The sequence below is a fragment of the Macrobrachium nipponense genome, chromosome 47 (genome assembly GCF_015104395.2).
Source record: "Macrobrachium nipponense isolate FS-2020 chromosome 47, ASM1510439v2, whole genome shotgun sequence".
Lineage (NCBI taxonomy): Eukaryota > Metazoa > Arthropoda > Malacostraca > Decapoda > Palaemonidae > Macrobrachium > Macrobrachium nipponense.
In genome coordinates this window covers 36,408,875-36,425,157 of record NC_087222.1, presented here as the reverse complement: position 1 = coordinate 36,425,157, position 16,283 = coordinate 36,408,875, and the positions used below count along the sequence as shown (strand labels likewise).

The 16,283-nt window shown below is 47.6% G+C and overlaps 1 protein-coding gene across 2 annotated transcripts in view; it reads right to left on the bottom strand.

The window, feature by feature from the left end:
- Positions 1–16,283, bottom strand: part of LOC135204909 (transcription initiation factor TFIID subunit 10-like) — an 85,161-nt gene that overhangs the window by 1,314 nt on the left and 67,564 nt on the right. For both annotated transcript variants that reach the window (XM_064235165.1, XM_064235164.1), the window contains exons 3-4: positions 1,669–1,752; positions 106–170 (exon numbers count right to left, since the gene is read on the bottom strand). In XM_064235165.1, the coding sequence (XP_064091235.1) occupies positions 106–170; positions 1,669–1,752 (149 nt within the window). The remainder of the gene's footprint in view (positions 1–105; positions 171–1,668; positions 1,753–16,283) is intronic.

Genomic DNA, 16,283 nt, shown 5'->3' with positions numbered 1-16,283 from the left:
CTACAACTCAGTATTATTTTAATCAGAGAGTCTGTGTTGATACACCAAGCACTCCAGCTCAAGTTTACTCACGAATAACTGCGGAAAAGTGCACTCGGTACTTACAGTCTTCCGTCCGCAGCTTCAAATCCGGAGCAATTCAGGTAATATGCAGTCACGGCATCTGGTATCTTTCAGGAGAGAAGGAAGATACTATTTATGCATCTGAAGTATTTTGGGAACATTTTAAAATGGATGCTATTCTATGCATGGAAATGAACATTTACTTTTTTAATGAGAACCTGTGATAAAAACATCTCAAAATGAAAATAAGATCATACTATCTTATTTATTAGTAACAAAAGCCACCAATGGGAAAATCCCTTAACTTATGAAGAACAATATAAACAAGGACAATAATAATTACGAATACAGCAATATACAACAAAATCCTACCACACAGGGATTACATTATCATTTCTGTTATTCCTAAAGCATAAATATACAACCCCTAATGCTTAGCTAAGACATACGAGCATCCTAATTGAATGTATAAAACACTCTATGCAAAACTGTCCACGTGAATAAGGATAATACTGACTAGCATGCCCGCCATGGCAGGTGTACACGGCAATGAAGTCATTAAATTCTGAATTTTACTTTCTATTTAATCCTTTCAAAATTACCTTCTAACTTGACTGTCGAATCCCTTTAACTTCACCTTGGTTTAATTTTTGCATCTACCTGAAAACTAAATCATTCACGCAAGTCCTATGAGGATCAGAAACGTGTTAAAATAGTCACAATGAGCCTGTATGGGGTTAATGGAGTCAGTATGCCTTACGCAGTACACTGTAGGCACTGCTCAAGGTTCTTTGCCGTGTCCCTTTGGCACCTAGCTAAAAGCCCTTCCGTTCCTTTTACTGTACCTCCATTCGTATTCTCTTTCTATATTCTATCCCATTCCATAAAATTGCGAGGTTTTCTTCCGGTTATGCCTTTAAAAGCCTTTTACTCTCAATTTCCATTTCAGCGCTGAATAACCTCACAGGTTCCAACCCTTGGTCTTTGGCCTACGCTTTCCATATTCCATTCCCTTTCATAATTAGACAAAACAAAAGTTAAGGTAGATCTAGGTTACCTATCCACGGCCCTCCAGACTATGGCAGTTGCGGTTTTTCTATCCAGTTTTACCTACTGAACAAGAATTGAAAGTAATATTTATTCGGACGACTGTAATTAATCCCCCGGGGCTAGTACTAAACACTGCGAAATACATTGGACGTCCCAATCCCTAATGGATGTCGTATCCACGGTTACGTTCGTTGCAGTTCGTGCGGAACTATTCTTTAGAATTACCCTGCAAGAAACTTGACCGCGGATACGACATCCACTAGGGATTAGGGCGTCCAATGTATTTCGCCATGTTTAGTACTGGCCCGTGGCGGTTAATTACAGTCGTCCGAATAAATATTACTTTCAATTCTTGTTCAGTAAGTAAAATAACATAAGAAAACGTCAATTGCCATAGTCTAGGCCACTGCAGATTGCTTCTGTAGAAATACCAAAGTTAATTCCAGGAGCTTTCTGAGGTATTTCCTGAATACGCTTCGTAGTTATAGACGATGAATTTCTTAAGCTAGTTACTTTCCTGCATTTGTAATAACTCAAACTTCCAGCTGCACTTACAGTTGGGGTGTAATCTTCCAGCTGCATCAGGAAATCAGACAAAGGGAGACCAGCTGTCCTTGCAACTTGGTTGGCCGCAGTACCCTGTGGACAGTTAAGGTATTTTACTAAGCAAGAAATGAGGTTTGGACAGCTGCAGTGCCTACGAATATATTGTAGGAAGCCCACTAAAATTTGGACAAAAAGGGATTTTGACGTAAGGAAAAATCTATTTTCTGGGCGATTGGCTCGTGTCGCCAGCGAAATATCCTTTAATCTATTATTTCTAGGGTAAATGTACTAACACATACCAGAGAATAAATAAAATAAAGAAAAAGGTCAGTATAACTGACTCGCTCACCCTCCAAGAGGGTGTCGGTATGAACACTAGGCGAGTGAGACCACTACCACGAGCCAAATGCCAATAGAAATCTCCCACTACAAAAACCCTCCATGAGGAGAGCCGACCCACAGAGTGAGCAGCTCGTACTACTACTACTCCATCCCATGCTGCCGACTGCTGCGCCTCTGGTGGCCATCCTGAAGTTAGCAGACAATCTTGGCGAGGGATGGGTAGGGTGGGATTTCGCTGGCGACACGAGCCAATCGCCCAGAAATAGATTTTCCTTACGTCAAAATCCCTTTTCTGGGCTCAGCTCGTGTCGCTGCGCGAAATCGTACCAGAGAAATAGCACAAGATTGTAAACAAAAGTAATAAAATAAATCAGAATAGGTCTCAAAAAAAATAAAAGAGAAAATAAATATAAAAAGAATATAATTGCTAAAAAGATACAAATACACAGTGATACAAAAATAGAAATATGCTTAAATTACTTAATTCTAATCATGTTTCTTATCATAAGGTAATTTACATATGTACAGAGGTAAAATGGCTTACATGTAACAAAATGGTATCTGTGTAAAGGCATGTATCAAAAATATAATAGCAATTAAAATAATCAAATGAACAAATTAATCAACAATGATAATATATAAGGAATGTATATGACTTAATATACAAAACCCGTAACCATTATAAATAAGATGTATCCCCTAGCATAAAAATAAGGGGGGTACCATCCATGAGATCAATATCTATAATCATCTGTGAGTGTCCCTAGCAAAAAAAAAATAAGGGGCACCCACTACATCATCATAAAAGACAGCTAAGACACAAGGTGAATGTAAATGAACACGGCAGGAATAGACGAACTGTTGGGTGAGGCAGGTAGAAAGGAGGACTGAATCTTCTACTACAAATTAACTAGAGTCAGGGGAAACTATGTTACCCACTGCTACTGCTGAAAATTTCAGAGCTTCCAAGGACTTAAGGTAATGACGTTGAACACTGTCGGCGATTTTCCATCCGGTATACTTTTTCAACTCATCGAAGTTCATATGTTGGAAATAATTAATTGAGGTGGGGCTACTGCCCTGACCATCATGTGCTTTCGGGAAAGAGTCAGGATTGGCTTGCTTAATAAAGTACAGGATTTGTTGCCTGATGCCTTTAATGGATAAAGTTCCACCTTTTTTCCCTCTTAAAGAGGGGACCCGATGAGGATTGAGGAGGTCCTGGACAGAAAGGCTCGTAAGGTTGTAACTGGGCAAAGAGATACATCTTGTGGAAGGGTAGTACCTTCCAAGGTTCCCACCTCATCAAAGGATCTTCATTCTTTGCTAAAAAGCTACGTTCCGGAGAAAGTAGGACTTCCCCTGTGGGAAGGAATTGAATATGATCCGGATCTCTGGATAAAGCCGACAGTTCTGAAATTCTTGCTCCTGAAGCTAAGCTTAATAAAAACAGGGTTTTTCTTAAGAGCATTATAAACGAGCATGTGTCATTATCGGTTTCTGAAGCCAGTTTAGAACATCGTTTAAGAACCATGAAACTGACGTAGGCCTTACAGAAGGTCTAAGTCTAGCACATGCCTTAGGAATAGACGAGAAGTAGGAATCTGTCAAGTCTATGTTGAACCCAAATTGAAATATCTTTTTCAAGGCTGACTTGTTTGTCGTAATCGTGCTAGCTGCTAAACCTTTTTCAAATAAGGATCTGAAAAAGGATATAGCTGAATTAACTGTCATGATTCTAATATCTGATTCTCTCAGAAGATTGCTAACTTTTTTTGACAGCAGCATCATACTGTCTCAAAGTGAATCCCTTTTATCGGATTCCAAGAAGAGAATATTCTGAGGGTCAATATTCGCATCTCTTTTTGCCGCAAACTTCATGAAATCCATAAAGTTAGGGTTTTGAGAATCCCTGAGGAAGCGAACACAGTCTTCGTTTGTACTGACTGGGAGAGCCTGGGATTGGGGATCCAAGAGGACGAAGGCCCAGTTCCAGAATTAGGGGATACCAATTGCTCTTCGGCCAGTCTGGGGCTACTAGAGCCACTTGACCCATTGAATGTCCTGAGTTTGTTTTAAAACTTTCATGAGAAGATTCACTGGAGGAAAGACATAAATCTTCTTCCAGTTGTTCCAGTCTAGAGCCAGGGCGTCCGTGGCATAGGCCAGATGGGTCCAGGTTGGGGGCTACATAACACGGCAGCTTGTGTTCGCTTGAGATGCGAAGAGATCCACCTGTAGCCCTGGAACTCTTTGAAGGATCCATTGGAACGAACTGTTGTCCAGTGACCATTCCGACTCTAGGGGCACTGATCGGGATAACGCGTCTGCTATGACCGTTTCTCACTCCAGCTATGTGAGTGGAGGAGAGATGCCAACTGAACTTGTCTGCCAGGGAGAAGATGGCTACCATGACATGATTTAGATGACGTGACTTGGAGCCTCCTCTGTTTATACAATGTACTACCACTGCGCTGTCCAGAACTAGCTTTATGTGGGAGTACTTTTTTTGGTGGGCGCAACCTTTTTAGAGTCAAGAACACTGCCATTGCCTCCAGTACGTTTATATGGAACTGACTGAACTGAGGTGACCAAGTTCCTTGAACCTTTTTGACCTGGGAATACCCTCCCCAACCGCTTAAGGACGCATCTGTGTGGATGGTGATCCCTGGTGGAGGGAACTGAAGGGGTACTGACACTGACAATTCTTGACTTTCGCCCACGGCCGAAGTCGATTCTTTAGAATCAGAGGGACTGAGGATAGTTTGTCCCTGGACCTGACATTTGCTCGTGAGCGCCAGATTCTGGTTAGGTCTTTCAGTTTGGCTTTCATTAAGACGTTCGTCACTGATGCAAACTGGAGAGAACCCAGGATCCTCTCCTGAGCCCTCCTTGACGCCAGTTTGTGACTTAGAAATTGCTTGACTGACTTCGCTATTTCTTTCCTTTTGGTTGATGGAATCGACAGAGTATGGGAGGATAGATTCCATTGAATGCCCAACCACTGAAAGTTTGACTCTGGAGTGAGTCTTGACTTGGTCCTGTTTATCTGAAGCCTAGATATTCCAGGAACTGAATCACTTTCAGTGTAGCTCTGTTGCATTCCTCGACTGTTGAAGCCCAGATCAACCAATCGTCGAGATACGCTACTACCATAATCCCTTGAGACCTGAGTTGTTGCACTACCACTTCCGCTAGTTTCGTGAACACCCTGGGTGCCACGTTGAGTCCGAAGGGAACTACCTTGAAGGAGAATGCCTGGTCTCCTATCTTGAAACCCAGATATGGACGGAAGTGTCTTGCAATAGGATATGATAGTAGGCGTCTGTAAGATCGATAGAGGTGGTGACGCCCCACGGGGAAGAATAAGGTCCCGCACCTGCGAGATCGTGAGCATCTTGAACTTGTCGCAGCGGATGGCTAAGTTTAAGCGGGACAAGTCTAAGATTACCCCCCTTCTTTTTGTGAGCCTTTCTTTGGCACGCTGAACAAGCGACCTTGAAATTTTAATCTCTTGACTCTCGCTATAGCTCCTTTCTGAAGGAGGTCCTCTGCGTACTCTGTCAATTCTTGGAAGGAAGTTGACGGAAAGTCTGGATGGAGGTGGGTTCGTCAACCAGCTCCAACCAGGCCTTTTGACACTATTGCTCTGAGCCCATTCGCTGAAGTTCCACCGGTGGCGAAAGTGAAACAGCCTCCCTCCTACCTGAAGTTCTTCATTGGTTCTGGTAACCGCCTCGGCCTCCTCTGAAGTGCTTTCCCCTATTAAAGGGGCCTCCCGACCCTCTCCCACGAAAGGAACGCTTACCTCTGCCTCCCTTACCCGAGCGGTCATACTTCTGTGAAGCTTGACTCTCGAAGGCTTGATTGTAAGCTGGAGAGATGGCGTAAGAGGTGGAGGGCTGAGGCTGAGGGGATATCACATAAATTGGTTGTGATTGAGCTTTAGAAGTGGAAGGTTGGGCTGTTTGCACTAAGGAACACCGCTGGAACTTGCTGAGGAAAGCGTGGCTGCTTTTTCTGGTAAGGATGGAAACGCCTAGGTTTCCTCTGTCCCTTACCTTTAGGTGTTAAGTCTTGCCTCCTCTTAGCCGTAAGGCCCCAACGGTCCTTAAGGCTCTGGTTCAGCCTCGTAGCCTCTGACTGGACTTCCTTCACCATAGCTTCTGGGAAGAGATCTGCTCCCCAGATGTTAGACGAGAGTAACCTATTCGGCTCATGTCGAATGGTTGCCTCTTGTAGGACATGCTTCCTACAATTCGTTCTAGCAGTGGCAAACTCAAACATATCCGACTGTACCGTTTGAGTCAGGGATTTGGTCATGAGTTTAAAAAGCGGTTCTGAGCCATAGGCTATGGTTGCTACCTCGGACATAGCCATAGAGTTAATTGACCTGGCTAATCGCGATTTCGCGTCAAATTCAGCCTGAATAAGGCTATCTGGGAGCCTGGGTAGCTTTTCACCAAACTGCTCCATAGCACAGTCCGGTTTGAGTTTGCCAGCTGAGAAGGTGTTCGGCAAGTCTTCCCACAATTCTCCGGCTGAGGGGAGCAACGGAGATGTGGGATCTGCTTCCTTCAATTGAGGCATGGGTTCCCCCTTCTGGGCCGCTGGGATGGTAGACCTCGCGATCTTTGTCAGGAACGGGAGCGGGGTACTCTCATCCATTGTGAAAATGGTAAAGGGACTCTTAAAAGGTTGTATCTTGGTATTAGAACAATCCATGTCCTCTAAACACCTGAGCCATTCTCTCTGAGCCTGGTCTCGTGAATAGAGGACTGTCTCCTTTGGTACCCTATCATCCCGAACCATGGCTGAAGCTGTAAGCCTTGCGTAGCCTATGAACGAGGCTGAAGGTCTTCCGGGTAGAACTCGAAGTCCTCTATCCTTCGAGTTCCAAATTCCTGGTATAGAAATGAGACCGTCTTGGAAGGGGGCGTATGACGCTACTCTCCATGGATTGTTCATCGAGAACCGGAGGTAGCGAGTCATACGGAGGAAGCTGAGTTCCACTCGTATTGGAAAGTTGAGGAGAGGCTAGAGGGGCTTCTCTCAGTCCGGCTATAATGGAGTCCTGGGAAGTAATCCTATCCGACAAACGAGAGATCATTTGTTCCATGCTACTCTTTAGGGACCCAACCAGGTCGCCACCTGTTGCAACAGGCCAGCATTGGAGTCCAAGGCCGGAGACTGCTGCGGAGGTGGAGGGGTGGCTCTGAATCGGAACCAAGGGTAGCGGAACTGGTGACTCTGCCGGGGTGCGAGATCTCTCTCTGGAGGATTTACTCCTCGAGGACTTAGAGCCGGAGCTAGAAGCTTTAGACCTGTCTGGCTCCGGGATTCCCAGCCGGAGGACTTACGCGAGGAGGATGAAGCCGAAGTCGTCTTCTTAGACGACGACGACGTCTTAGTCAAGGATTTCACTGCTTGACCCTTGACCTTAGGTCTAACCGAAGCGTCAGGAGGAGTATCAATTCATCACCTGTAAAGCCTTGGAAGGATGGAGAGGTTGCAGGAGTAGAAGAAACAGTTACGCCCAAGGGTGACCCTTGGGTGTCCACCCTACCTACCTCGACCAACAGGTCGTCTACACCTACCATAGGTTCCACATTAATATCTAAAGTCGCGACGTCCGTGGAGATATCCTGGTCTTGGTCAGTTAATGAGGCAGCCAGCTGTTGTTGGATGAAGGCGATAGTCGGGGCCGCCTCTACTGGGTCGACGTATCCTGTCGCCTTGCCTCCGGGGAAGATTAACAGCGCCAACCGCTTCTCTAAGATGTAGGGCATACCCTTGGCGGCGTTCTTCCCAAAACCGCCGACCCAGGCCCGCAGGGTTGCCAGTGCGGTTATCCCTCACTGCCGGCGCCTGGAAGAGAGGGGCGTAGATTAGATTTAAGAATACTTAAAAACTTAAAACTTAAGTATAAAACTTAAACTTAGTATGCTTAAGTTAAAGTGAATGATGAAAACTTAAGCATTAAAACAGAAGCGGAGCATCTACCGGAGATGGAATACTTACCCCTTCTAAAAGCTGGCTCACCAGATCGTAACATATGGTACACGTCTCATGTACCAGACTGGATGTCCCGTGCAGAGTCGCGCATGGAGCATGGGACCGGCAAACTTCGTGTCCACATGGGTCCTGAAGTGGTGGCGGCGCATCCCGGATGCTCACAGTTGGTGGCCTGTAAGTGGGAAGACACATGAGTATCTTAAAGAATATCACTTACAGGCTAAAGGACCAGAAGAACTCCGTTGCATGCCGGAGCTCGGAAAAAATTTGGGCATAACCCCTCCCTGCTTCGCCTGAATAGGCTATAATCCCGGAGAGATCCGGTAAGACACGTAAGGGAGGGGGGGTGGGGGAAGGTTTTAAGTACTTAAGATAAACTTATAGTTAATCTAATAACACTTAAACCTAAAACTCAAACGAACCGGACCAAGTCCAGTGCGTAGCGGAGTGTAGTAACTCAGCAATACGTTAAGGTTAGCAGGGACCCACTGTATGTTCCGGTCCACTCTACTGGGTGGACTAACATCTTTCCGCTGGATGCCAGGACTCCGATCAGGGAAAGGAGCCCTAGTAAGGTGGGAAAGAGCGGAGAAGACATACAGGCTCGAGCGAACACGGAGCGACAAGGAAGCAACGGATGGGGGGAAAGGCCAGTACCCCCCACCACATTACCACCCGCCACCGGACCGAGAAGCCGGAGAGGTCGAGTCCAGTCTGGGTCTGTCCCGTCTCCCTGGCCCTCCGCCTGGGGGGAGAGAGTGAAGCAGGCTCGGGTATGTGGAGCGAGCAAGGGCAGACCGACCCACCCTCCCCCGACTCTATGGAAGAGCGGGAGGGGGGGGAAGGTGACTGGGCAGGCGTCTGGCTGTCTCGTGATCGCGTAGTGACCACGAGGCGGTAAGACCAAAACAAGACAACTAAGCCTAGGACAAACCAACTGATCAGAGAGATGCTATCGGGAAGCAACTGAGCTGAAAAGCGGTAGCATATAGGCCCACTGGGCCAAAACCAACTGATCAGAGAGATGCTATAGGGAAGCAACCGAACTGATGAGCGGTAGTATAGGCTCAATGAGCCAGGACCTAGGCTAAAGCCAGACGCCTAACTAACCTAACCATAACAAAATACATGGTACAAAAAAATAAAATAAAAGAAAGAAAACAATATAGTAGGAGAAAAAATCCAGGAGTGTACGACTAACCCGAAGGAAAGTCTACCACTCAAAGCTAGTCAGAGCCGATACAAAGAGCCGGGACTAGGGTCTGGAAAGAAGAAGCCTACATAAGGTAAAAGACATGCATGCATGACAAACCTGAGTAGACAGTACCCTAAGTAAAACGGATAATTAATATAGAACGTACACAGATAAGGGGATGTTCTAGGTATGGGAGACCAAGAACGAACCCACCACGAGGCAGAACCATGCTGCCATGCTTCCGACCCAGAGTTCGTATTTATACCTAAAAAAACGGCAACTACTGTCTCAGGGCCGGAAAAAAACCACTAACCATAAATACTGAGTACTTAACTTAGCTGCTGCGATAGCTGCACGCTCCATTATAGATAAATCCAACGAAAGGGCACAAAAAACACAGAGAGAAAAAATAGCACGTGTGCGCTAACTGAAAAGGATGGCCACCAGAGGCGCAGCAGTCGGCAGCATGGGATGGATGTAGTAGTAGTACGAGCTGCTCACTCTGTGGGTCGGCTCTCCTCATGGAGGGTTTTTTGTAGTGGGAGATTTCTATTGGCATTTGGCTCGTGGTAGTGGTCTCTCGCCTAGTGTTCATACCGACACCCTCTTGCTTGGAGGGTGAGCGAGTCAGTTATACTGACCTTTTTCTTTATTTTATTTATTCTCTGGTATGTGTTAGTACATTTACCCTAGAAATAATAGATTAAAGGATATTTCGCGCAGCGACACGAGCTGAGCCCAGAAATGTTATTGTTATTATACAATTAAGTTTGTTCATACTTACCTGGCAGATATATATATAGCTGTATTTTCTGAAGTCCGACAGAATTTCAAAACTCGCGGCACCCGCAGTGGGCGGCCAGGTGGTAGTACCCATTCCCGCCGCTGGGAGGCGGATATCAGGAACCATTCCCATTTCTATTCATATTTTATTAATGCCACTGTCTCCTGAGGGGAGGAGGGCGGGCAATTTAATTATATATATCTGCCAGGTAAGTATGAACAAACTTAATTGTATAATAACAATAACATTTTGTTCATGCCACTTACCTGACAGATATATATATAGCTGAATCCCACCTTCGGATGGTGGGAAGAGACAGAATAGGATTTTTTAGGAAACTTAAATTAAGTAGATGATATACATCTTGGTTCCTCACCTGTTAGCAAAGTAGACTCTGTGATTACTGCCACTTAAGGCTGCTTTTGCTTAAATCAGAGTTGCCAGCCAGGTGGAGACTGTAGTGCTGGTGCGCTCTGGATGATCTGTCAACGGGTACGAGACCTCAACGTGACAAGACCATCGAGCCATACATATGAGGGCAACGAAGCAACTGACCACCACCTGACAACTATTCAAAAAACCCCTTAAAACTAACTAAAGGATGGGAGATCTTCACATAAGACTCACCACAACCTAAAAACACAACAATAAAACTAACCTAAGCCTAACTAAGGGATAGGGAAAGAGCTACTTCCGGACCCCAAGACTGTGTCCGCAGAAACGTATGCCCCAGTGAATTACAGTCGTCATAAATCGTTCTCACATCCCTTAGGTAATGTGAGGCGAAGACGGAGTTACTCCTCCAAAAGGTGCAATCAAGAATGTCCTTGATTGACATGTTCTTTTGGAAGGCAAGAGAGGTAGCGACAGCTCGAACTTCGTGAGCTTTCACTCGTAAGAGGCTCAAATCAGTCTTCTGGAAAGATGAATGAGCCTCCTTAATGACGTCCCTTAGAAAGAAAGCAACAGCATTCTTAGATAAAGGTAACTCTGGTCTCTTCACAGAGCACCAGAGATTACCTGAGGGACCTCTTACCTCTTTTGTTCTATGTACATAGAACTTGAGAGCCCTGACCGGGCACAGGGCTCTCTCTGGTTCTTGGCCCACCAGACTTGACATACCCTTGATCTCGAAAGTTTTCGGCCAGGATTCGAAGGATTTTCATTCTTCGCCAAGAAAGTTGGGTTCAAAGAGCAGGAACCAGCATTGTCTCCTTTGAATCCCACTAAATTACTAAACGCTTGAATCTCACTAACTCTCTTAGCCGTCGCAAGAGAAGTTAGGAAAAGAGCTTCCTTGTCAAAGTTTCGAAGAGACGCTGCCTGAAGCGGTTCGAAAGGACTTGACATAAGGAACTTAAGAACCACGTCAAGGTTCCATGACGGAGGTCTCATTTGAGGAATCTTCGAAGTCTCGAAAGATTTTAAAAGGTCATGAATGTCCTTGTTGTCAGAAAGGTCAAGGCCTCTGTGCCTAAAAACCGCTGACAACATGCTTTTATATCCCTTGATGGTAGGGACCGCTAATTTCTGCACATTCCTGAGAAAGAGCAGAAAATCAGCTATCTGGTTCACAGAGGTCGAGGAAGAGGAAACTCCCTCCTTTTTACACCATGCCCTGAAGGAAGCCCACTTCGATTGGTAAACAGCTCTTGTGGAAGCACGTCTTGCATTTGCGATTGCTCTCGCAGCTGCTTTCGAAAAACCTCTGCGCTCTGGCCAACTTTTCGATAGTCTGAACGCAGTCAGACCCAGAGCGGAGAGGTTTTGGTGAAACCTTTCGAAGTAAGGAGGCTGTTTGAGTAGATCTTTCCTCCAGGGCAATGTCCTTGGAAAGTCTACAAGGAAAGACATGACCTCTGTGAACCATTCTCTCGCTGGCCACATCGGAGCGATCAGGGTCAACCTCGTCCCTTCTGAGGCCGCAAACTTCCTCATGATTCTTCCCCAAAATCTTGAATGGTGGGAAGGCGTACAGATCTAGACCCGTCCAATTCCAAAGCAACGCGTCTACAGCGATCGCTTCTGGATCCAGGACCGGGGAGCAATAAAGAGGAAGTCTCTTGGTCCTTGACGTCGCGAATAAGTCGACCAGACAGGACGTCCCCGACAACCTCCAAAGGTCTCGACACACGTCTTTGTTCAAGGTCATTCCGTCGGTAGGATTTGTTCCCGACGACTGAGAAGATCGGCCCTGACGTTTTGCACTCCTGCAATGAACCTCGTCAGGATTGTCACCTTTCTTCTCTTCGCCCACAGCAGAATCTCCCTCGCCAGGAAAAAACAAAGTTCTGGAGTGTGTTCCTCCCTGATTTTTCAAATAAGCGAGTGCTGTGGTATTGTCTGAGTTTACCTGAACAATCTTGTTCTTCAAACTCCTTTCGAAGAACTGCAGAGACAGAAATATTGCTGCAAGCTCTTTGACATTTATGTGCCAGGCTACCGTTCCCCTCTCCAGGAGCCTGACACTTCCTTCCCTCCTAGTGTTGCTCCCCAGCCCGTGATGGAAGCGTCGGAGAACAACACTAGGTCGGGGCTCAGAAGACTTAGGGACACGCCCTCCTGTAGCTTCTGAGGGTCGAACCACCATCTTAGATGGTTCTTTATCGGAAGAGATATTCTCAATATGGCATTGAGATCGTCCTTGGCCTTCCACTCGTCCGCAAGGAAAAATTGGAGAGGCCTGAGGTGCAGTCTTCCCAAGGAAACAAACCTTTCTAGCGAGGAAATGGTTCCCAGCAGACTCATCCATTCCCTCGCCGAGCAAGTCTCTTTCCCTAAGAAGGCCGAGATCTTTTCTAAACCTAGCCGCTGACGTACCTGGGACGGAAACGCTCGAAAAGCCACTGAATCCATCTGAATCCCCAGATACACGATGGACTGTGTCGGGGTCAGATGCGACTTTTCGAGGTTGACAAGAAGTCCCAGGGACTTTGCTAGGGCTAAAGTGAACTGCAAGTCCTTCAGACACTTTTCTCTCGACGACGCTCTGATCAGCCAGTCGTCGAGGTACAGGGAAACTCTTATCCCCGAAGAGTGTAGCCACCTCGCCACATTCTTCATGACTACGGTGAACACCATTGGAGCCGTGGTCAGGCCGAAACACATAGCTCTGAACTGCCACACTTTTTTGTCTAAGACAAACCTTAGATACTTTCTTGAAAGAGGGTGGATCGGGATGTGAAAGTACGCGTCCTGCAAGTCTAAGGACACCATCCAGTCGCCCGGTCTCAAGGCTCCCAGAACAGAATGAGGCGTCTCCATCGTGAATTTGGTCTTTTCCACGAAAAGATTGAGCCTGCTTACATCTAGAACTGGACGCCAACCTGACGACCTGCTTCGGTACTAGGAAAATCCTGTTGTAAAAACCTGGAGACCCCAGGTCTGCGACTTGTTCCACCGCTCTTTTCTCGATCATTTGTTGAAGAAGATCGAATAACACTTGCTTCTTCTCTCCCTGATAGGATGGAGAAAGGTCTCTGGGAGTCGTAGAAAGAGGAGGAAGATCTAAAAAGGGATCTTGTACCCCTGCTCCACGATCTTGAGGGACCAAGAGTCCGTGTCCCTCTCTCTCCACGCTCCCGCTAAAAAACTTCAGTCTGGCTCCGACTGGTGTCTGAAGGACATGCTTCTCACTTGGAAGGCTTTGACTTAAAGGAAGCTCTTCCTCGTGAAAAACCCTCTCCCTCGAGGAGCTGCCTCTCGAGGGGGGAGCCCACGAAAGGGCTTAACCTTCTTCGGCGGTCGAACCGAAGCTGAAGAAGTTGAGGTACTGCCGAACGTCTTGTAGACTGGGCTAAGAGGTCCTGCGTTGCCTTCTCTTGCAAACTGTTAGTCAGGTGCCTTTACTAAAGTTCGGAAGAGATGGTTCGAAAGGAGGAGAAAAAAGCAAATCCGCTTTCTGAGCTGGAGTCACTGAACGAGCTGTGAAATTGCACAGCAAAGCTCTCTTCTTCAATAAGGCCGTTCCAAAATGAGAGACGATCTCCTCCGAACCATCCCTGACGGCTTTGTCCATACATGCTAACACGCTGGACAGCTCCCCCAGACTGAGAGATTCTGGGCTTCTCGCTTGCAGATCCAGAACTCCCCAAGCACCAGTCAAGGAAGTTGAAAACTTCAAGAGTCCGGAGCAGACCCTTCAAATGATGGTTCGTCTCGTAGAGGTCCAGGTCACTTTAGCAGTGGATAAAAGAGACCTCTTCTGCGAATCCACCAAGCTGGAGAAATCTCCTTGAGCTGAAGAAGGGATACGAACCCCTACTTCTTCTTTGGTTCTATACCAAATACCCCCTTTTATTTTCCGCCGAGTCTAGCTGGAGGCAAAGCAAAAGTCGTCTTGCCTTGATCTCTCCTTCGTACCATCAATCTTGGAGTTTCTTGAACGCCCGTTTAGTGGAGAGCGAAGTTTTCATCTCAACAAACTCCGGGGTTTTACCAGTCTTAGATGATGAAAACTGAACGAAGGAGGAGACTTGGGAGCTGCAGGCTGAAACTTGTCTCGAAGGACGAACGCAACAGCGCACGAGAACTTTATAGTCTGAGATTGAAGGGGCCGCAGAAGGTTCCTCTTCAACCGAGTCAGCGAAACTACTCAGCTCTCCTTCTTCTCTACATGGAAGAGGAGACCGCCTGTCCGGAGAGGGCGTACTAATGTCGGGTCTTGTCTTAATCAAAGGGACCCCTATCCTTACTGGATGAAGCCTTATTTCGGCTGTGTTCTTAATGGCGCTTACCACTTGAAGCAGGTAGAGCGTCCTGACGAGGACGAGCGTCCTTAGCGACCCCCGAGGCAGCCTACTTGCCAGAGAAGCGTCCTTACGTTTTTCTTACACGAAAGGGAAGACATGTTAGCCGGAATACGTGCATGTGTGTGCAAACTAGCGTCTTGGGGTACGACTTCTTGGTCGGAGTCCCCAAAAGCGTCTTGAAGAGCGTCCCTGAAACGGGCCTGGCGAGCGTCCTGCAAGCGTCCTGCCGAGCGTCCTGGCGAGCGGTTTCTCCGCCGAGCGTCCTGCCGAGCGTCCTGGCGAGCGTCCTGACGAAAACCGTCCTGCCGAGCGTCCTGCCAAGCGTCCTGCCGAGCGTCCTGACAAGCGTCCTGTCGAGCGTCCTTCCCGAAACGTCCTGCGAGCGTCCTTCCAAGCGTCCTGCCACAAGCGTCCTGGCCTAGCGTCCTGGCCTAGCGTCCTGACGAGCGTCCTGTCGAACGTCGTGCTGAGCGTCCTGCCGAGCGTCCTCAAAGCGTCTTGACGCAACGTCCTCCTAGAGGTACGAACGAGATCGGCGAATCGCCGAAGGAGACGCGATCGGCGAACGAGACGAAGTAGGAGAGGGAGAAGGAGACTGCTTCGTCCTCTTGACGGGCAGTCTAAGGTCCTTCCTCCGCTTAGGCTCGACTGCTGCTGGGCGAGTCCTCTGAGCCATAAGCGTCGATAGCTGGTCCTGAAGGGACAAAAGAATGTTCTTCGTTGGAGAGGAACGAACAGAGGAAGCAGGACTGATCCTGCGAGAAGACGAGGGGCGAGGGGACGCCTCCTTCCTTCTCACAGGTACAGCTACCTGCTTCTCAGGGAGACGCGCCTGTGCGCGCAACCCAGCGTCCTCATCGGAGGAGATCTTCCCCCTTTTCTGAGGCGGAAAAGCGTCATACGCATCCTCCGACGAAAGCGGCGATACAGGACGTGAAGCGTCCTCAACACGAAACGTCCTTTTCAGAGGACGAGAGTCTCTCCGAGCGCTCCACCCCTTGCGCGGGAGGACGCTTCGGAGGACGAAAAGCACTCCTTCAGGACGCGCGCTCGTCGCGCGCTCCTTGGCAGCCTGGGACTTTGCAACAAGGCCTGCCGAAGGACGCCAGATCGGTTGGGGAGCCCCCGTAACCCTCTTGCGGGCTTTCGACATACCTCTCCCTGAGTCTTGTTGGGAGTCCGATAGAGGTCTAGGCCTAGAGGCATTATGGGGCCGATCTGACGCCCCCTCCACAACACTAGGGCACGATCACACACTTGCACCGAGCCAGTTTCCAAGGCTTTCACTTTGGTCTCCAGAGTGCGTAGAGACTCCAAAATAAGAGAGAGCGCATTAGCTTCTCCTGACACAGAATCAGAGCCCGAAGGCAACACAGGTTTATGAGATGCAAACTCTACAGGTGTTAATAACAGGAGAGATGTTAGCCTTACCTTTGGTAGAACCACTCCTGGAGGAAGACCTCCTGATCCTATCGCGCTCCAATTTAAGGCGATAGGACTCATATACTCTCCAATCATCATCGGTCAATCTCTCACA